Here is a 23,053-nt window from a genome sequence, read left to right as displayed (position 1 = left end):
GCAATCATAATGCCAAAATACAATTTAAATAACATCCCAGAAGAATATAAAGATCAAATAAGGAACAGGTTTGAGGCTTTAAACTTAGTTGACAGAGAACCAGAAGAACTATGGAGTGAAGTCACAGACATTATCAGGGAAGAATGCAAAAATACAATACCTCTTGTTAAAAAGAGACAAAGACCTCAATGGATGACTGAAGAAACTCTTAAAATGGTTAAAGAGAGAAGGAAAGCAAAAGGAGATAGAAACACAGTCAGAACCCTAAATGCAACAATACAGCGACTAGTACGTAGGGACAAAGAGAACTATTACAATAGTTACTGTATAGAAATAGAAGAGGACAACAAAAAAGGTAGAACAAGAGTCCTGTTCCAAAAGATTAGAGAAATGAAAGGGAAATTTAAACCAAGAGTAGGGATGTTGAATAATCACCAGGAGAACACACTGACTGACTGAGATGAAATAAAAGGAAGGTGGAAGGAATACACTGAAGAACTGTATAAAAGAGTTGCCAGGATGTCAGATTCATTCACGGAGGAACCGTATGATGAAGAACCAAAAATTTTAGAATGCGAGGTGAGAGCTGCTCTTAAAATACTTGGAAGAAACAAATCACCAGGAATAGATGGCATACCAATAGAGTTGCTACAAGCTACGGAGACTGAATCTGTCCAAATTTTGACAAAAATCTGTCAAGAAATATGGAAAACTAAACAATGGCCCACAGACTGGAAGAGTTCCATATACATCCCAATTCCAAAGAAAGGGAATCCCAGGGAATGCAGTAATTATCAAACTATTGCATTACTATCCCATGCAAGTAAAGTAATGCTCAAGATTCTACAACAAAGGCTCTTACCATATATGAAGCAAGAAATGCCAGACGTCCAAGCTAGATTTAGAAAGGGAAGAGATACTAGAGATCATATCGCAAACATACATTGGATAATGGAACGGAGCAAGGAATTTCTGAAGAAAATCACCCTGTGCTTTATAGATTACAGCAAAGCCTTGGAGATCATGAAAAACTATGGAATGCTTTAAAAAAAATGGGAGTGCCACAGCATCTAAGTGTCCTGATGCGCAACCTATACTTTGGACAAGAGGCTACTGTAAGGTCAGAATATGGAGAAACCAATTGGTTCCCCATCGGAAAGAGTGTGAGACAGGGGTGTATTTTATCACCCTATTTATTTAATCTTTATGCAGAACATATCATACGGAAAGCAGGATTGGACCAAGATGAAGGAGGTGTGAAAATTGGAGGGAGAAATATCAATAATTTAAGATATGCAGACGTTACCATACTACTAGCAGAAACCAGTAATGATTTGAAACGAATGCTGATGAAAGTTAAAGAGGAAAGCACAAAAGCAGGACTACAGCTGAACGTCAAAAAGACTAAAGTAATGGCAACAGTATTTATGCAACTTTACAGTTGACAATGAGGACATTGAACTTGTCAAGGATTATCAATCCCTTGGCACAGTCATTAACCAAAATGGAGACAATAGTCAAGAAATCAGAAGAAGGCTAGGACTGGGGAGGGCAGCTATGAGAGAACTAGAAAAGGTCCTCAAATGCAAAGATGTATCACTGAACACTAGAGTCAGGATCATTCAGACCATGGAATTTCCGATCTCTATGTATGGATGTGAAAGTTGGACAGTGAAAAAAGTGGATAAGAGAAAAATCAACTCATTTGAAATGTGGTGTTGGAGGAGAGTTTTGAGGATACCATGGATCATAAAAAGACGAAAAGATGTTGCTACTGTGGCACAGAATTGGCGTTTCGGAAAGAAGAATCATACAGTTTTTACCACATGGAGCAGCTTAAAAACCTTTCCTGTTGGCCAGTGCTCTTCAACCTTGGGTCCCCAGATGTTATTGGACTACAGCTCCCATCATCCCCAGACAGCATGGTCAAGGCTGAAGAGCCCTGCAGCAGGCAGTCCATAGCTTCTGGCTCACTGGCCATGCAGCAAGCAAAGCATTACCAGGCCCCTCCTTCACTGATCTGTGATTGATTACAGGAACATCTCAGGCAGAAAAGCCATAGGTAGGGCTTTCTCTGTTGTGATGTCCTGTCCTCTCCTCAGAGAGGCTTACCTGGCACCATTTTTGTTATCATGTTGGTACCTGGTGAATGCTTTTTCATTTACTCCATTTTTTTTAGCTGTTATTATTATGCATTTGTACTAGGGTTGCCAGGTCAGAAGTATCCCAAAACCTGAGATTTTAGAGGTGGGCCCGAGTGATGTCACGGGACGGGCCCGAGTGATGTCACGGGGCAGGCCTGAGTGATGTCATTAAGCATGATACATTAAGCATCAATCACAGTTACTTGGAGTGTACAATTAAAAAAAATATCTGACTGGAAATTAAGCTAGACATCTTAGCTAAAAGATGGAGCCTGGGTAGGGAACATTTAATCTAGCCTACTTGCTTTCGGCAAGAAGGGTTTAAGTACTGCCAGGCCAGGCCAGTCACCAGAAGGCCACTGTAGGAAGAAACGAGCTTAGTGTTGTGGAGATGTTAGATGGGAGCATTCGGGAGTAAAGATGGATGCCCCTGAAGGCTGCAATTCTAAACACACTTACTAAGGGACTAAGCCCCCATAGAACTCAACAGGACTTACTTCTGAGTAGATACAGTTTGGATTGTGCTGTTGGGAAAGCTTGACTAGGGATCCTCTGCAAAGACATCCATATCCAAGCAGGGTTGGCAACCCCCTGCCTGGAATGCCCTGCCCTTATCTTTTAATGTGACTGCTCCAAACTTCTTTACAGATTTGACCCTTCACTTCAGAAAGAGGTCTGAGAAATGAGTAAGAAGATTCTCTACCCTTTCTGGCTGCATAGATGCCCTCATCCTTCCCTTGCACCCAGCAGAAGCTCTGGGCCAGGCAGGACGTAGTGGCATCTCGTAGAGGACACCCTCCCCTTTCCTGGGATATATGATTTGTGCTGTCCCAGAGCAGATTTTGGGGTGGGTACCCCCAGTTACTTATTTTTTTCTATGTGTTTTTGTCCATTTTGATTTTGAATTGATGCACCCATGCGTGCCCAGTGCCCAGCAGAAGCTCTGGGTTGGATGGGATGCACTGGCATCTCGTAGAGGACACCCTCCCCATTCCTGGGGGTATATGATTTGTCCTGGCCCGGAGAAGATTTTGGGGTGGGTACCCCCCGTTACTTATTTTTTCCTGTATGTTTTGGTCTGCTTCGATTTTGCATAGATGCCCTCATCCTTCCCCTGCGCCCAGCAGAAGCTCTGGGCCAGGCGGGACACAGTGGCATCTTGTAGAGGACACCCTCCCCATTCCTGGGGGTATATGATTTGTCCTGGCCCAGAGCAGATTTTGGGGTGGGTACCCCCCGTTACTTATTTTTTCCTGTATGTTTTGGTCTGCTTTGATTTTGCATAGATGCCCTCCTCCACGCCCTGCGCTCAGCAGAAGCTCTGGGCCAGGCAGGACGCAGTGGCATCTCGTAGAGGACACCCTCCCCTTTCCTGGGGTATATGATTTGTCCTGTCCCAGAGAAGAGTTTGGGGTGGGCACCCCCAGTTACTTATTTTTTATGATTTTATGACATCATTATGTATTTATGATAATATCATAAATACCAACTTTTCAATGTAAATAATGTTTGGGATCTTTTTTGAAGGAGGGTGGCATCGAAATTCCCTAAATGAAAAAATAAACTACAGGTGATACCAGAACTGTGTAGGTTCAACACTGTGCCTTTTCCGTGGTGGCACCCAGCTCTACCCAATGGAAGCTCATTTGACTTCTTCAACACTGGCTTTCTGGCAGCTTGTTCAGACTTTATTTTAAACATTCCCTTTTACTTGTTAGCTTCCTGGGGCTTCCCCCTTTATTGCTGCTGGGGTTTCTGCTGCTTTTTCTGTGTCTGTAGGGAACTGGGGTTGTGCTGGTTTTTAAGCTTCGTTTTATTGTTTATAAATTGTTTTTATTGTTGATTTAATGGATTTTATAATTTTTGTACACTGCTCTGGGTGCAATTTTAATCACACAAAATGAATTTTAAAATGAATAAAAATTAAAATCATATCATATCCCCCATGAACCAGATGATAAAATCCTCCAGAAGAAAGAAAAATGGAGGGGGGGGATGAGGCAGTGAAAAGTAAGGACCGGCGATACAGAAAGCTCCTTGGATTCACACCTAAGATGTTTCCCAAATCCTTCCAACTATAGCAGACACTGAGCTACAAACAGTCCTTAGCTCTGAAATCCCAGAGACTTGATGAGTATCCTCCTTGATTTTGAAAGCAAGATTGCCTGAGATAGCAACTCTTGAAACAGGGCAGAAAGCAAGGAGCTCATACAGAGTCGACTGAACAGGAAAAAGGGGAGATGGGAGAAGACCTATAGTTGGGACACAGAAGCAGAGAACCTTACGCTTAATATTTTAATAATGCAGTCCTATGCATGGCTACTCAATTAAACCCCACTGAGTTGAATGGGGCTACACCCAGCTTAAGGATCATGAGCCAAAAACTCATTCCAAAAAAACAGGAAGTTTCTTAAAAAAAGGCATGGGGGAAGAAGATATAGTCCTTCTATTCAGATTAAACCACAAGAGATTCAATACGGTAGATACTAGATACTCATCAAAATAATATTATTTTGACTACTGTCACATTTTTGCAAATTATCTACAACAGTGGCCCTCTTTGCTTCATTGTTTGAGTCCAATTAAATTACTTACAATCATTTTTCTCAATGCTGACATGCTCAATGTTCTGTCTTTTTACATTTTGGCAATTATAGTCTGGTTTTATTAATTGCCTCTGATTTGAGTTTGAGGGGATTGTTGCTTGCAATTCTACTGGTAAGAAATGCGTTTCTTCTATACATTTATTGGAGAAGAAGTTAGTTTGGTTGGTCTTCAACTATTCCATAATACTGCATGAGACTGCAATAATGCAAGCGTCTTTAAATGATATGCTACTGTACAGCCACAAAAGTGGCTGTATGCTATAGCCAGCATGGGTATTTCACATTCTGCAATGTTAAATTGAAAATATCACCATTCCATTCTGCTCCTTCCCATAAGCTCATTTCAAAATGCAACTGGGAACTGGAAACAAAGCCCTATGAAGAGAAACTGAAAGAACTGGGCATGTTCAGCCTGGAGAAGAGAAGACTAAGGGGAGATATGATAGCACTCTTCAAGTACACGAAGGGTTGTCACACAGAGGAGGGCCGGGATCTCTTCTCGATCGTCCCAGAGTGCAGGACATGGAATAATGGGCTCAAGTTGCAGGAAGCCAGATCTGTCGGGAATGCTTTGATTTGGATTCCTGCCTTGAGCAGGGGGTTGGACCTGATGGCCTTATAGGCCCCTCCCAACTCTACTATTCTGTGAAAACAAAATCTTACAAAATTTAAAGTCCTGAAGTCAGAAACGCTTGCTCAACAACCCCCTAGGTTTTCATGGTGATACACAAAACACTCAGAATCCAAAGTTTAAAGTGTAAAACAAGAATTAAAAAAAATATTCCAGACCTTTTTGACTTTTTTCTGCCAGTGGTCTCATAATCTGTTGAAATTAATGAAAAACTAGCCATGTTCACAAAGTACCTGTACTGGCCTTGCCCCATACACTGACCTTCATCTTCTGCAGTTTAAAAGTTTAAAAAATGCATGGCTGAATTTTAATTAATTTATGAAATTTAACATTGAAGTCTATGATAATGCAGACATGCTCAGTAAGAACCAACGGTCAGTGTTCTAAAAGCCAGACTCATAGCTGTTTGGCTTGGCTATGGGGACCACACCCATGCCAGACATTTATTTCAGTTTAAATCATCCTGGCTTCTCCCAAAGAATCCTGGGAAGTGTAATTTGTGAGGGGTGCTGAGAATTGTTAGGAGGCTCCTATTTCAGTGCCCAGAGTGGTTTAACAGTCAGCCCCTCTTCTGGAGATTTAGCTCTGTGAGGGGAATAGGGTGTCTCCTAGCAACTCTCAACAGCCTTCTAACTACACTTCCCAGGATCCTTTGTGGGAAAAGCCATGACTGTTTAAAGTAGAATAAAGGTCTGGTGTGTATGTGACCAGGGACAGCTTTGGTTTAAATTTGGGTGGAAGACTATTCTACATGCTATAAAATAAAAAGGTGGGGGAAACCCTGAAAAATAATGATACTATTAACAATGTTTTCCTTTTGAAAAGAAAAGGGGCTTTCCCTCTGCCCAGTGCCCACCCACCCAATCTCCTCCCTTCCCTCCTCCCCAGGTCAGTTTCACCTATTCTAAGCATGATTGGACAGGAGTAAATCCCACTGAACTCAATAAGCATGCAAATGATCAAACCTGCCTTTCTCCCCCCTTTCCCCTCTCTCCCTCCTTCCCCTTCCCTCCCCCTCCCTCCTCCCCTGCCCACTCCCTCTCTCCCTCCCTCCTCTGTGGCCAGTTTCACCTATCTTAAGCATGATCGCAGGGGAGTAAATCCCATTGAACTCAATAAGCATGCACCCATTCTCAGCAAACTTGCACAGGATCCCATTTCTTACCTCCCAGATTAAATAGCAGAGAAATTAATTTGATCATTGGAAATGATCAAACCTGCTGTCCTCTTCCCCTCTGACCTCCCTCCTCCTCCCCCATGGTCAGTTTCATCTATCCTAAACATGATTGCAGGGCAGTAAATCCCACTGAACTCAATAAGCATGCAAATGATTCATACATTCTCAGCAAATTTGCACAGGATCCCATTTTTTACCCCCTGGATTAAAAAGCAGAGAAATTCGCTAATAGGCAAAACAAACCTTGTGGTTTGAGAATATACCTATAGCCCACAGATATTTCTATCAAACTTTAAAAAACAGGAAAATTGGGCACTTATAGTGAATGCACCAGGGGAGCAGGAGACCTGACCTCCTCTTTGAGGTATTGTACTGCCCTATAAATTTGTCAAAATGCAAACACAATTTGGGTTAGTCTTTCACAGTCCAATCCACTTCCTGTGTAGCTTGGAAAAATTTGGTAATGTGCCTCTGACCATATGGTGAGTGGTAGCAACACCTACAATCAGCCCAAATAACAGAAACAAGAATGTACTGTGCTGATCTTGTTTTAGCAAGGAGGAAGCAACTATATTATAGCAATTGATATTTTCCCACTGCAGTGGACTAACATGGCTACCCCTCTGGATATACCTGAATACTGCTGATCATTTCATTGGTGATCTGGCCCAGTACTGATTGAACATCCTCGACAGTGTAGCATGCCAAAGGATCAACAAGGCTTTCAGCTTCAGCTTCCTCTTCTTTAAGAATGCCTCCCTCCATTTCCTAATAGAGTAGAAGGAAATCCTACATGAAATGTTTCTGTTTGAACACAATATACAAAACTGGCATTGTTGTACTGGCATAAACAGGGTAGGTTTGGCGGGGTTTGGGGCCTGACTAATAGATGGGAGGCTGCCATATTCTTTAAGAAACTGAGCAGATGAACAGAGCCTCAAAGCTAGCAACTGCCTTGCCACCAGCTGATACAGTAGATGCAGGGGTCACCAGCCACTTTGGGCCCATGGGCATTTACAAACTGGCCAAACTGTTGTGGACACCACACAGATGCTACAACTAAGCACATATCGCAACCTCTTCTATTGGCTACAACAGAAAACTTCCTACAAGCCTAATTTTTTTTGGGGGGGGGCTTGTGGGCACTAGCGAAGGCCTGTGCAGGTATCACGTTGACAACCCCTGGAGAAGAGGAAATCAATATTCATCTTAAAATGGAAGTGAGTATATGCTGCATCTAAGCAGTGCTGTTTCTAAAGAGGAAGTAAAATATATGCAATGCTCTTGCTTGTGCTTTACGTGTGTGTGTGTGTGTGTGTGTATGTGGGGTAATTAATCAACATATTTTCTTTACCAAGATAGTTTTAATAAGAAAAAAACCCCTCACCATAGCTGTCTCTTCTTCAGCTGGGATCACTGCTATAAATTTGGAATAAATATCATAAGGCAGACCTTCTTCCAAGGGAGCAGGGAAAGGAGTATCTGCGGGCTTGACTAGTTCTACAACATTCTGTTCAGAAAGCAAAACAAAAAGCTTAAACAACAAAGACTTAATTAAAGTTCATAAATTGCTGATGGCTTTTTTAAGGGGAAAAAACCCATGCTTCAGGCTGTTAACTAACAACACTTTTTGTTACTCTCCAAGCACTTTGAATTGGATGGCTTCCTAATATCCTTTCCGGATGTGCGTTTCATTTCTAGTAATACGTTTTTTCCAGAGATCTTCCGTACAGCTGAAAAAGTATTCATCTGCAAGCAGATGCTAAATTCTGTTCAATTACTTAATATGTAATATTACAATCTTTGATCGTGAATATCACGAGGATGGAAATATTAATTTTATTAATTTGTTAAAGCATGGCTTTCAATTCCTCATCTGTACATTTAGGCTGATGCCAAATGTGTTCCTTACTAGTCAGTAAGGAAACCAACACAACTTTTTGCTACTGTGCCACTCTTCCAGCATAACAAACTGTCTGTCTCTCATTGCCAGGTCAATGATCTGTGCGCTACAATCCTTTCCCATGCAGAAGGAGGAAGCATTTTGTTGTTGTTTTAAACAACTCTATATAGCAATGAGAAGCTGACTTGCAGCTGACTATCTAGAAGGGTAAAAGAGTAGCCCTTCAAACCAAGCAATCGCTGCTGGATTGAAAAAACCAGATAAACCTGGGGCCCCCAATATAGTGTCCCTGGGCACTCCCTTGGTGCCAGGCAAGGCCTCTGCCCCCCCCCTCTCTCTGTGTGTGTAATGGCCTGGTGGTTTTCTTTTTCTGTGTTTTATTTGTTTTGGAGTATGTGTAAGTGTTTTGCCTGCTGTTTGTGGGGTATTCCGAGGTTCTCTTCTGTGAAATGGGCATTTTGTGGTGCCCAAAAAACTAAACTGGGAGTGACAGATGCATTTAGCTGGATGAATAGCCCTCTCTGAGGTTTGTTGTTTTAAAAGGGGGAAACACACTGATTGCAGATGATGCCACATTTGGCTCCCAGGCAGTGTTTGCACCATGATCCAAAGAGAGCTTCAGGTTTGAAGAAGGGCATCTGCTTTGTAAATCAGATTTGGAGACTGTTTACAAAATTGTTGTATGTTTCAGACAAGATTATGTGCCACGGTTTGGTGCATATGCGAGTGCATGTTTTCTGTCAGTAGCCATGCTCTGCGAGCCAAGCTCAAGCATGCGGCTGTCTCGACTCGGGTCTCAGCTTCAATCCTGCTCCTAGCTAGTCATGTTACTGGTTTCAAAGAGTATGAAGAGAGCATGGTTGCGTTCAAGATTGCACCCTTGAGACGCAAGCCCCATTATAAGGGGGCAGATCACACAAGGAAAGCTTCCACATGGATCTCCACTACAAAGTGATGGCTGATTATTTTTTACAAGCAGGAGACACTGACGGTCTTTGCACATTAATTTAAGCCATAATCCTGGGTTTACCATGCATGAACCAGTTGTGGTTGCTTTGCCCCTCCCTGTTCACACTGGGGAGAAAAGAGCTATGCTTAGCATTACATCTGAACCAGGGATTGTGATTTGTTCACAATCCAAAACCCCATTCATGGGTGTGTGTTTTTAGCAAAACTCGTCATGGTCCTTGGTTCAGGGATTGAGGCTTGTTGTCCTCAAGTGTGAGTGTTCCCCAAATGCTGTCTTAAGCTGATTTACAGCATCCCCAGAGATACTCCCATTTGTCAGTGATTTTTGGCTTGGGAACAGAAGTCATTGGCCAGTTTCATTTTCAAAATTACACAGCTTTCACTATTAACATGTTTGCATGTATACACATGTCTTCACAGTGACTTCCATACTAACAGTGGCTTGATTTGAATTCAAAATTTTCTTTGCAGTCGCTTCTTGCATTTGTCCTACTACCACCTTCCAAACAACCAATTGTAATGCTATTAGAAACAGTTGTTTTCGTTAGCCACAGCCCTAACATGTAGGCAACAGGTTTTTAAAAAGCACCTGCAATTGCAACACAGAATTAAAATGAAGTATTTTGTTTAGCCCCCTCTAGGATGCATACCTTAACGTGGTGGGGGAGTCTGAGAACAGGGCCGGCACCAGCCTGCCCTGGGCCCTGGCACACGCACGTATGCCCCACTTACCTACCTACCTACAGGCAGGTGGAGGAGCGGGAGGTGGGGCGAGCGAGCAAGTGGGGGGGGGAGGGTGGGATGGTGGGCAAGCAAGCGAGCAAGTGGACGGGGGGAGGGTGAGAGTGCCGGCAGGGGTGGAGGGTTAGTGAGCGGGCTTGGGCAGGCCAGTGGGTGAGCGAGCGGGCATGGGCTCCCTCCCTGTGATCTGCAGCCCCACCATAAGGAGGGGCCTTTCAGGGCCCCTGTGGGCCATGGGGCCCTCGGCCAGGGCCCTACCTGGTCGCTCTTTGGAGCCGGCCCTGTTTGAGAGTATCGAAGAAGCTGAGCGCAATGCCGTCAAGAGTCGACTAAGTGGGTCACCCAAGGTGGAATGGTCAAAGCTGAGACACCAGACTAAGATGCATCCAGACTCAGAGGAAGGCAATGGTAAACCACCTCCGAATACCACTTACCATGAAAACCCTATGAACAGAGTATCCAAAAAGCAACATGAGATAGAGCTGGCAGATGAGACCCCCAGGTCAGACGGCACTCATTGCGTTACTGGGGAAGAACAATGGACAAGTATGAGTAGTGCTGTGACTAATAATGCAACTGGGTTAAAGCCAAAAGGAAGCCCAGAGGCTGAAGCGCATAGATACGATAGGAGAGTCCGGAGTTGTTCAACATACACAATAGGAACATAGAATGTGAGAAGTATGAACCAGGGAAAGTTAGAAATTGTCAAGAAAGAAATGGAACGTATCAATATTACAATACTTGTCATGAGTGAATTAAAATGGACGGGAATGGGACATTTTCAATCAGGCAACTACAAAATATTTTATGCAGGAAATGAGAAAATAAGAAGAAATGGGGTTGCTTTAGTCGTGAGAAGTGATGTAGCAAACGCCATTAGGAGCTATAATGCAAGGTTTGAGTGAGTTACACCAATGAGATTAATGGGAAACCTATTAACATAACTATCATTCAAGTCTCTGCTCCAACAGCAAACACAGAAGAAGAGGAACTGAAAAGATTTTACGCAGAAGTACAGGAAGAAATTGATCACACAACAAAACAAGATGTGCTGATAATCATGGGGGACTAGAATGCAAAAATAGGGAACAAAGAAGAACTAGGAATTGTGGGAATATGAGGCTTAGGAGATAGAAATGAAGCAAGGGGGAGACTTATTGAATTCTGTGAAGCCAATAATTTATTTCTTGCAAACACATTTTCTGAGCAACCAAAAAGATGACTGTACACATGGACATCACCAAATGGTCAATATAGGAATCAAATCGATTATATAATGGGAAGCAGAAGATGGAAAAGTTCCATACTTTCTGCAGAAATAAGACCAGGAGCATACTGTGGTAATGATCATGAACTTGTGATATCGAAAATCAGAGTAAAGCTAAAGAACAACAACAAATGAAAAACTATGGAATGCTTTAAAAGAAACGGGGGTGCCACAGCATCTGATTGTTGTGATGAGCAACCTATACTCTGGACAAGAGGCTACTGTAAGGACAGAATATGGAGAAACTGACTGCTTCCCAATTGGAAAGGGTGGAGACAGGGGTGTATTTTATCAGCCTATTTGTTTAATCTATATGCAGAATACATCATACGAAAAGCATGATTGGACCAAGATGAAGGAGGTGTGAAAATTGGAGGGAGAAATATGAATAATTTAAGATATACAGACGATACCATACTACTTGCAGAAACCAGTAATGATCGGAAACGAATGCTGATGAAAGTTAAAGAGGAAAGCACAAAAGCAGGACTACAGCTGAACGTCAAGAAGACTAAAGTAATGAAAACAGAAGATTAATGTAACTTCATAGTTGATCATGAGGACATTGAACTTGTCAAGGATTATCAATAGCTTGGCACAGTCATTAACCAAAATGGAGACAATAGTCAAGAAATCAGAAGAAGGCTAGGACTGAAGGGCAGTTATGAGAGAACTAGAAAAAGTTCTCAAATGCAAATATGTATTACTGAACACCAAAATATGTATTACTGAACAACAAAGTAAGGATTATTCAGACCATGGTATTCCCGATCTCTATGTATGGATGTGAAAGTTGGACAGTGAAAAAAGCACATTTGAAATGTGGTGTTGGAGGAGAGTTTTGAGGATACCATGGATCGTGAAAAAGACAAATAATTGGGTGTTAGAACAAATTAAACCAGAACTATCACTAGAAGCTAATATGATGAAACTGAGGTTATCATACTTTGGACACATAATGAGAAGACATGATTCACTAGAAAAGGCAATACTACTGGAAAAAACAGAAGGGAACAGAAAAAGAGGAAGGCCAAACAAGAGATTGATTGATTCCATAAAGGAAGCCACAGACCTGAACTTACAAGATCTGAACAGTGTGGTTTACAACAGATGCTACTGGAGGTCGCTGATTCATAGGGTTGCCATAAGTTGTAATTGATTTGAAGGTGTGCGCGTGCTAGCGTGCGCACACACACACTTTATTTAGTAATAGAGATTTTTTGAGCAGAACTATGCTTTGAAGCCATAATGTAGTGATCTAAAAAGAGCTATTAGACTTAGTCCTTCCTATATTTTGCATTCTTTACAAGTCCAGGGAAAAAATCAGAATGAACAAACTGTGAAGAGAGCCCAGAGCCAAATGTATTTAATCCTTCTGATGCAATACTTTCCTTTAAAAAGTACATTTAAGTCTTTGTATTCCCTTTAAACAAATCCTCATGTACATTATTATGCAGCAAAATATATTTAAAAATAGAGGAGACAAGGTCAGCACTATAATCCTCTTTTTAAAGTTACAATTTTTCCAAGAAAAATTTACAGCTTTCTTAAGCAAGTGAATATATTTCAGGCATTTCTCCAGGCTTCAAAGAAATTAGATCTACAAATAAATGTAAATAAGAATAAAAAAACTGGGTCTTTTCATGGTTGGTAAATTACAATTTTTTTTACATTTTTAATTTTTTTTACCCTCTATGGAATATGTGGTTTTTTTAATCATAAAAATGTTACATTAAAAAAACAGTGATAAGGTATTATCAGATGATTATGGAAATCTATTCTAAAAATTTGATGTTTTGCTTATTAGTAATACATAGATCCTCAGGACTGCAGCTGCAGTAATGCAAAAGGATCTTCAACTGGGATTGCACAAGCCACTATATTAAACAAACTATATTGCAGGATACATAGCTATTAGCCCAAATCAACAAACCATATTTGCATAGATAAAGAACATACTATGTTCAGCCACCCCTTGTCTTTACTAACTTTGGTCATATATGCAGGTCTCCTACTTGCATTGAATTTTGAACTCCATTCACCTCTATATACCCAAGTCAATGAGCATTTATTGTCAGTTATCCCAGGAGGCAAAAGAACCAAGCCATGATTGTACAGCTTCTGGGCCTTCAACCATTGGTTGTGGGTTTCTCATAGACATCTGGTTGGCCACTGTGAGAACGGAATGCCTGGCTATATAATCCTTTAATCTGTTCCATCAGGTCTCTTCTTATGTTCAAACTGGAGAGTGAAGACATTTCTTAGTTCCAATGCATTATCTCCAGAGACTGGATTTTGTAAGCAGAGGTCAGGGTAGGGCATAAGGTTTTAGAGAACTATTGGGTGGGTCCATGCAGCACCAAGCATTATTATTATGTACCCACCCTTCACCATAAAGTGCCAGGGTGGGTTGCAATTTAAAATACAGGATTACAAAACAGTTTAAAACAAAGACCACATGATGAACTCTGTGCTCGTAACCCACCTTTTCTAGAAGCCCTCTCCCCATCAAGTACTTATCAACCTACCCCTGAAACTTGGGGAAACTTCTGATGCCACAAGGAGAGGGGAAACTGAAACACCAGCTGTGCTTACGCAAACCCTTCTGTGTGCCTAAAGTGGGTTCTTTAGATTGCAGCCTCACAGTCTAAAAGCTAGAGTAAGCCTTCAAATGTGCTTTTAATTTTCATTGGGAGAAAATAGGAAGTGGTACAATAGATCTACCTTCCACCATGTGTTTGCCATATGCAGTTTGGTGGTAGACATCCAGCAGATTTGCTTTTTACAAAAGTGTGCAAGACAACAACATTAAAATAGCATAAATAATAACAAATATTCTGAAGAAATGAAAGAAATGGGTTGCTAAGAACTAAGTCCTAATAAATGAGTTGTGCAGATGTGGTAGTTATTACAAGATTAACATTGTGCAATCTACCAGTATAAAATTCCACTTCCCCCCGGATGTTACGCTACTTACGTCCACTTAAAATGAAAATTATTGTACCGTTTATCTAAATGTGATGCTACAGTTACTGAAGTATAAAAGGAGAGCTGAGTGGCGGAAATAATTTTCAAAGCATTCAGTATCATATAAATAGCTCCATAACATTAGCCACAGCACAGAATGCAGGCTCACAAAATATTGCAGAAAGAAAACCAGCTATTTATTTACACAGTTAATTCCAAACACTGGAACCCCCTGCAGTATTTTTCTGTGCAGAATAAATAAAGGTTACTTATTCTACTCAAGGAATAAGTGGAAGCGGGGAGTGAGAGCAAGGTCAGTTTGAATGTTTTACTAATATGCTACCAGAAAACTAGAAAAATCTAATGCCGACTTGACTCTTCTTAAAAGAAGAAAGGATATTTGAGGCACAATATTTATTTTCCAAAATCCCCTTGTCCCCCTCCAACTCCCCGCCCCTGGTCCATGTCTGCATCAATATTGTGAACACATTATTAGTAAAATGCTCAAACAGCAAGGATGACATTAGGGCAGTACTGATATCTTGCTCTGCCTTTCCCTGTTAGCTCCACCTCCACTTTGATAATGGCACACGCACCACATCTTGGGTTGTGCACGTTCTCTCCCCCCTCCCCACCCTTGGGATGGCTCATCACCATGGCTGAGTTGGCTGCTTTGTGACTTTAGGATGTTACGCACTGAGCTGCTGCCAGGAATTTGGTTATGATATATAAAGGGTGAAGCCACACTGTAATTCTTTGGCAAGTGACATATGGTTACTTTTGTTCCTTCCACTAGAAATGGAAAATAACCAGGCTGGAAGCCATCAGACCCCCAACAATAGATTGTGTGGTAACCTTTGCCATATGAGCAGGCTAGGCCTGGCTTTCAGGAAGGAATAATAGGCATTTTAAAAAATGTGAACACTCAACATATCTGTAACTCAAGCCAGATCCAAACATTTAATAATATTTTAGGAATTATATCTTCATCTTACAGTTTGGGTTAAACCAGAATCACTCTGAATTTTTGTTCTTTCATATTTTGTTTTCCTTTTTGCAAAAAAAATTCATCCAGGTATGAGACACATTCAACAGGCATATCCAAACAAGTTTATTTCTAAGAAGTGACACAAGCCAGCTTGTAAACTGAATCGCTTAGCTTAGTTGAGAATGTTTTTTTCCAAAGTTCATGCAATATTCTCATCTTTAGCTGTGCATTTCAGGTTGGGGGAATAAAAAGAGCACATATTCTATGTGTTTGTGCTTGTTTAACTGCTGAGTAAAGTGCTATGACTAATAGGTTACAAAGGAGTTGTTTATGTAATATTAAAATCTGCTCTTGTTCTGTAGACAGAAAGTATGTTACTCTCTGAATTGAACTGTATCTTAAATTCATGTCCAAAGTTTGACTCCCATCGATTGCCTCCAGATGGTACTCCTTGGCTGAGATCCAAAGAATTGCAGAGCTTGAGCTTTCCAGACACATCACAATCATGTTTTGAAGCTCCTTTCAAAATAGCGAGAGCTAGAAACTTGTTAAAAAGGAATAATGAAATTTCCAGGACTTAAGTGATAGCTTGTGGGCCACACAAATTTAACATAAGAGCCACACATTATGTATTTATTAAAAATATTTTTATGCTGCCTTTCAATGCAAAAGTGGTATAAATATTTTAAACAAGGCAGTTTACAAGTAAAAGCCATAAACCAACAAAAATATCAAATACTATTGACTAAAATGGCAGCATAAAACATTCCTATTTCAATGTACACCAAAAATATCAGTAACAGTTAAAACTGTAGTTCATAAAATGTAGACCAGCACCATTACTCCGTTAAAAACAGCTGAAATATCCAGGTCTTTAATGCCTGTTTAAAATCAGTCAGAGACAGAGCCAATCATACTTCCTGTGGAACGGCATCCTAAAAGGATGGAGCCATCTCAAAAAAGGCCCTGTCTCTTGTGCTTGCCAACCTGATGCACTTTAGTGATGGCTCCTTCAGCAGGGCCTCTGTAGCCAAACTTGGGGTCCAAACAAGTTCATACCGGTGCATGCGGTCCTTCAAATTACCTGGTTCCAAGCCATTTAGGGCTTTTCAGGTAATCACTACCACTTTAAATTTATAAGTATACTGGCAACGAGTGCAGCTGGTACATAATTGCTTTATGGAGTACAAGAGCCACAGAGTAGAGCAGAAATCCCTTAGCATCAATGTCTTGGTTCATCCCTCCAGGAAGGACTGGAGGCACTGTAACACTGGCTAGGAGACCCAGAGGTCCACCATGCTTGATTTTATACAAAGACACTGAGAGGTCCAGGATAATAACAGGCTTGCACTCCCCCTTCCCCGCCCCCCAACCTATTCCTCAGTGCAAGTCATCTACAAGAGTGGCCAAGGTAGTAGTAGTAGTAGAAAAGTTTAATACGGTCACAGACCAAACAGGTGGCCAAGGTTATTTCTGTTCCGAACCCAGGCTGGAAGCCCATATTGGAATGGATCAAAATAATCATTATCATCTAAGAAAACCTGAAGTTGAGAAGCCATCACCTTTTCCAGGATCTTGCTCAAAAATATTACATTAGGTATTGGACAATTGTTCAGGATCAGTGGGTCCAATTCTTTAAAACAAATCAGTGATTTTAACTATTGCCTCCTTAAGGACAGTAGGAATTAACACCCTCCCTCAGACAGGTATTAACCACCTCCTGAAGTCCTGATGGTAAGCCCAGTCCTTGCAGTTTTTAATATCCAGGAAAGGCATGGATCCCAAGAGCAAGTGATAGGCTGCAAACCTCCAAGTAGCTTGTCCACATAATCCAACTGCTACAAGCTGAAACTGTCTAAAAAAACTTGGTTAGATAGCACCCTGGCTCATCCACCTCTTACTCCAGCCATATTTGGGAATTTGCCTGAATGTATGATATTAAACTGTGGTGTGGCATGCATGCAAGCCCCACCCCCAATGTTCCAGGCACACAGACTCCACTTTACACCTTTGCATAATTAGTGTGAAGGTCTGCAGAGGGATTGTTTTCAGTTGAACACTCTTAGAAAACCTCCCCACAACTGGAAATTCCAGTAAGATAAGGGTTATCAAAGTGATGACATCTAAATTGGAACAAACGTGAGTGATTTTGCCTGCACAATACAATGTAAATTGGTCACAGCAAGCCTTTGAGGGTTCCATCTGATCTCCTGAGCCTCCAGAAAGTAGTTTCTTTACCACTTCAAAAAGATCTGCTGGCTGACATTGTTCAGATGCAATGGTGATGTTGAATTAAGATTTCTTTGCTGCCACCACTGCTACAAATGAAGTCCTAGATGGTTTCTCACCTATCCTTTTTCCACCTGAGCTCCAGTTGGTGACCCAACTGTTTCACTGCCCTCAACTCTTCAGAATACCAAGAAGCCAGTGCTGTAGCCAGAGTGGGGCAAATGGATGCCCCGCCCCCCTACAGCTGTGTTTTGCCCCCTCCCAGATTTGTTTTTGAAAATTTGTCTGTTTGTGACATGACAGACAATGACAGTCTCCATTTAAAGAATGACAGATTCTTTTAAGAACAGCAGCAATTTAAGAACAGGACTCTCTGAAAAATTCAGTGAATATAAAGCAGTGCAACTGCACAACAAAAGCCTCATCTGGAAGAGCCCCCAACACTCTGTTCAGCTCAAACCTTCCTCTGAATGAGGGTGGATTTTTCATGATCATAATACAATTACTTAAGTGATCCTTCCTGGAAAAAAACCAGCCTCTATAGTAACAAGACCCTAGAACTTTGTATTATAGGCTAGAGTGAGACTCCACCCCTTGGACTCTCCTTTGCTCTGCTTTTCTGTCTCAGTTTGTGTTCTCCACCCAGCCAGCAATAGAGAAGCGTGTGTGTTTGCCTGCAGTAAGAAGGAAGAGTTTGTTTATGCTGCAGTTATTATGATGAGTAAACCAGGACTGGATACTTATTGCTAAAGGTTGAAATAAAAAGATAACTTAGCGATCTGAAAAAATATTTACCGTAAGTTACCCTTTACTATTTTAAAGCACTCACCATACTCATAATCATACTATTTTTAAATTTTTTCTTAAGTACCTGATGGCAAAGGATGAAAACGGCCCCAGAGGAATAGAAACACTGCTGTACACACTATAGTTAGTGGGCTGGGTGGCCACTCAGTCCTAATTTCTGATTTTCCTGATTTGCAGCTTAGCACGAGGCTTTTTCAGGATTTCTGGATGAAAAACAACAACCCATCAAACAGTGGGGGGAGAATCCAATTCCATAATTAGCTTCCAATCGTTTACTTAATCCTTTATGCAACCGGTTTAAAAGTTTTCCCTTGATTGTCCAACAGTAAGGAAAATCTAAATGTCGGGAAGAAAACTAGGAAGAGGGACCTTCAAGCAGAAGTTAACAAATGAATCCTAAACTATTTCTCTCTGAAAGGTATATTGTGAACTTACCATTCAAAAGCTTTCTTGCATGTAAAATGCCAGTCATTTAATTCCTGGTGTTCATACTAAACCTTCTAACTTGACCTTTACATAGACCATCACATAAGTTAATACACACTCTGGATGGAGGAGAAGTGGGGGGGGGGAATTCCCTTCCTCTGGCCTGGCCTTCACATCTTCTCCATCGGTGGGTGGGGGATTGGCTGGCACTATGTACCTCCCCCCCCCAAATGCTTCACCTAGAAACGTAGCTGCCCCACCTAACAAGGAATGGCTGCAATGCTGCAAGTTGACATACCACAGAACTACAGTTGAGTCAAGGACACTCACGAGCAATTGTTTTGATGGCTTGTGTCATCTCCCCATTCCCACCAGAGCCCTGGCAAGACGGCTGACTAGACTTGCAAGAAGCACCCCAAGAGACCTCAAGAAGATCCACCAGTCACTGGGGGTAGCTCACTGAAATTGGTTCTCTACCTTTGTAAGGGCCAAGAGCGAACTATAGGTCAATGGATAATGATATATCCATGACAGCATGAGCTATTTCTATGGATCACTGTCCCTAAACCAGGAAAGAAAACCATATCCAGTGTGTGCCCTGCCACAAGCATTTCATACATTTATTTATGTTTATTTCAGTATATTCCGCTTCATATTCAGAATTTCTAAATGGTGTACCCAAATGTTAAATAAGAAAACCATGCAAAAAATAAGAACAATTCATCATAAAAATAGAAAACTATCTTAAAATGTTTGCTGAAATAGGAACGTCTTCAAAGCACCTGAAGTTCAGCAGGGAGGGGCCTGAATAATCTCTCTCTGAAGGGAGTTCCACAAGACTGGGCTCGCAATAGTTAGTTAGTTACAAGCTGTGCCTCTGAACCATGGGGGACCACGAACAGAGACTGCCACAAATGTCTCAGGGATCGGGCAGAGATATAAGGAATCAAGCAGTTCTTAAGGTACCCTGGACCCATTAACATATGGGCAGCCAGTGCAAGCTTCTAAGCACCAGTGTTATGTACTGGCAGTAGATTGTCCCCATCAACATTCTAGCTGCAGCATTTTGCACCAGCTGAAGCTTCTGGACCAGGAACAAGGGTAACCCTACTTAAAATGCATTGCACGAATCAAGAATGCCCACAGTTGGTGCATCAGCTGTAGCTGCTAAAAGGCACTTCTAGCCACTGATGCTACCTGAGCCTCAAGTGGCAAAGATGGATCCAGGAACACCCCCAAACGACAAACCTGTCTTTTCAGCCCATCCAGAACCGGCAACTGGCCAATCTCCTCAACACAAGAACCACCCACCCACAGTGCCTCGGTCTTCCCAGGATTCAAGCTCAGTTGATTGGCCCTCATCCATTCCACAACTGCATCCATTCCACAACATTCCAGACAATGGTTAGCCTTTCCTGACTCAGATGTTATGGAGAAACAGAGCTTCATATCATCAGTGTACTGATGGTACATTGCCCTAAAACTCTTAATGACTGCCCCCAACAGGTTCATTTAGTTTTTAAACAACATCGGTGACAAAATTGAGCACAAAGACCAGGGGGCTAACACACAGTCTCCCAATACTATTCTCTGGGCACGGTCCTGCAGGTAGGAATGGAACCATGGTGAAATAGCACCCCAATACCCATTTCACAGAGCTGGTCTGGGAGGATACCATGGTCAATGGAATCAAAAGTCACAGACAGAATGAGAAGCAGGAGCAGAGACGCAATATCCTGTCCAGCTCTCAATACAGGTCATCCATCAGGGTGACCAAGGTTGATTCAGTCCCAAAACTTCACCTGAACCCAAACTGAAATTGATCCAGATAGTCTGTATCCTCCAGGAACTCCTGTAACTGTTGGACTACCACTCTTTCCACCGCCTTGCCCAAGAACGGGTTATTTGTGACGGGGCTGTTCTTGTTATAAACCACAGAGTCCCCAAAGTGGGCTTCTGCAGAAGATGCATTCACACGAATTAAAGTGTATTTGCTGTTTCTTTCTTTCTCCTTATATGTATCATGTCTGAACACCTCTATGCACTTACATATTCATGTCATTTATTATTGATACTGCTACTGGAATATTTCTATATGCTTCTGCTCTGCTATGCATTTACTATAAAGATTATTCTATCATTGTATTCACATTTATAATTGTATCTTTAAAATAAATATAAGCAAAGCTCTTAGTATCGAAAATGTCAGAAAGACAGTGTTTGAGATCAAGCCAAGAATGTTTATAACTTTTTCCATCTTGTTTGCAAAACAAAGCACAGTGTCTGTTACATTGCTTATATGTACTATGGAACCAGCTAGTTACCCAAGGCCACTGATGACAAAGTGGTCTATGTTATGTTATGCAGGGCTGGCCCCAGGCATACTGGGGCCCTTGGGCACCACCAGTCTGTCCTGGGCCCCTCCGCTCCCCTTCCGCGATCCGTGGAAGCAGCTGCGGCTCGCCGGACAGGACCTTCTGAGCCGCCCGCCACCCCCCGCTTCACCTACCTTTCTCTCCGCTGTTTTTTGCAGCTGTGCGCACTGCGCATGCAGGTTTCCCATCAATCAAGATGGCAGCCGAGGTTTCCCTAAGGGGCTGAAGCCTCTGCCACCATCTTGGTTGATGGCAGCAATGCACACATGTAGCACGCATGGTGGCAGGGGCTTCAGCCCCTTAGGGAAACCTCAGCCGCCATCTTGATTGATGGCAAACCACAAAGAACAGCGGAGAAAAAGGTAGGTGAACCAGGGGGATAGCGGGCGGCTCAGAAGCTCCTGTCCGGTGAGCCACAGCTGCTTCCAAGGACCGCGGAAGGGGAGCGGAGGGGCTCCTGTAGCTGCAGGGGCCCTCGGGCAGGGCCCTACCTGGCCACCCTTTAGAACTGGCCCTGATGTTATGAATGAATTTCTCTTTCTAAGGCTTATGAAACTGGAGGCTTGGAGGTGCTGAAGGTTATTAAGGCGACAACAACTGGAGGGTGTCTGGAATACATCATTCATAAATGTTATAATTCTAATTTAAGTCTGAGTACCCTAAAACAGATCCCGTGACCAGTGCCATGGATAGGCACCAAGCTGGTATGAGAAAGAGGAGATGCAGTCCTGAGAACGTGTATGTGCCAAGAGACTGATATCACTACAAGTGCCAGCTTACTGATTGATGGATGATATACTGGGGCTCAGTGAAGATATCAAAAGAACATCAAAACATTATCTGACTATAAACACACCCCAACTTCACCAGAAGATTTGAAAACTTTTCTGCCACAGCCTACCACCTGAAACACCATGAACATGCCTCCTTCTCCAAGTCTAGCTACAGCACTGGTTGGCCACCAGCTACTTGCATGAGTGTATGAGTATGAAAGACCAGGACTATTGGGCATATCTTATTTTGCATTTTACCATTCCTGCAATGGGTGACTCACAAGAGTACCTCTGGCTGCGTCAATTGGACATCTTTCAATAAATCTTTTAAAACCTTTTATCTTGGTATGGTCCCAACACTCCTTCTGCTCATTCCCACTGTCTCCTTGTTTGATCACCCAGGAGTGGCTTTGGACTTATTGGTAAGACCTAATTCCCCGACACTATGTGTCACATCCTGGACCTATCCAGTCAGCCCCTGCACTGGCTTTCACCAGCCAGGGTGGACAGGGTTGAAGACAGCAAGAAGCATGTTGTTGTAAGAGTCCTGTCGACATCATCAGACCACATAAACGGAAATCAATCCCATAAAATATGGGAAGGTGCTGCATGACACTGCACTTGCAAAAACTGCTGCATCTAAAGCACTATGTCGCTGAGCCACTTTATCTTTGAAGCATTGTGTAAACTGCTCACAGAATGCTACCAAGTGCTCCACCTCTTCTGGTATCATCCTCCGGACCACCTAAAATAACTGCTCAGCAGTTCATCAAGGACACAATGCAGGCAGCAAAGCAGTTCTTCAGCACCTTCACCACCACTTGGTAGGCAATCAGCTTAGGGGTGAGTTTTCTTTCACCTGCACACCAGCGGGTTCCTAACCTGCTTCATTGCCCACAACTCCTTTGTAAAACAAGGCACAGAAGAGGACCCTCGGGAGTTATTGAGTCAATAGCCCTCCTAACCTCGCCATCCCACAGCAAGACCAGGGTCTTGACAGGATCAGCAACTCTAGTGGTGGGCTAGATATTATTTGAGATAGGCCCATGG

At 42.3% G+C, this 23,053-nt stretch overlaps 1 protein-coding gene across 1 annotated transcript in view; it reads right to left on the bottom strand.

Annotated features, from left to right (window-relative positions):
- CABCOCO1 (ciliary associated calcium binding coiled-coil 1) overlaps positions 1 to 23,053 on the bottom strand; it is a 119,910-nt gene that overhangs the window by 9,490 nt on the left and 87,367 nt on the right. Inside the window, exons 6-7 of the mRNA XM_061635109.1 lie at positions 7,946 to 8,068; positions 7,192 to 7,326 (exon numbers count right to left, since the gene is read on the bottom strand). Coding sequence (XP_061491093.1) covers positions 7,192 to 7,326; positions 7,946 to 8,068 — 258 coding nt within the window. The remainder of the gene's footprint in view (positions 1 to 7,191; positions 7,327 to 7,945; positions 8,069 to 23,053) is intronic.

The sequence above is a fragment of the Rhineura floridana genome, chromosome 7 (genome assembly GCF_030035675.1).
Source record: "Rhineura floridana isolate rRhiFlo1 chromosome 7, rRhiFlo1.hap2, whole genome shotgun sequence".
Taxonomy (NCBI): domain Eukaryota; kingdom Metazoa; phylum Chordata; class Lepidosauria; order Squamata; family Rhineuridae; genus Rhineura; species Rhineura floridana.
This window is presented reverse-complemented; position numbering and strand designations above follow the sequence as displayed.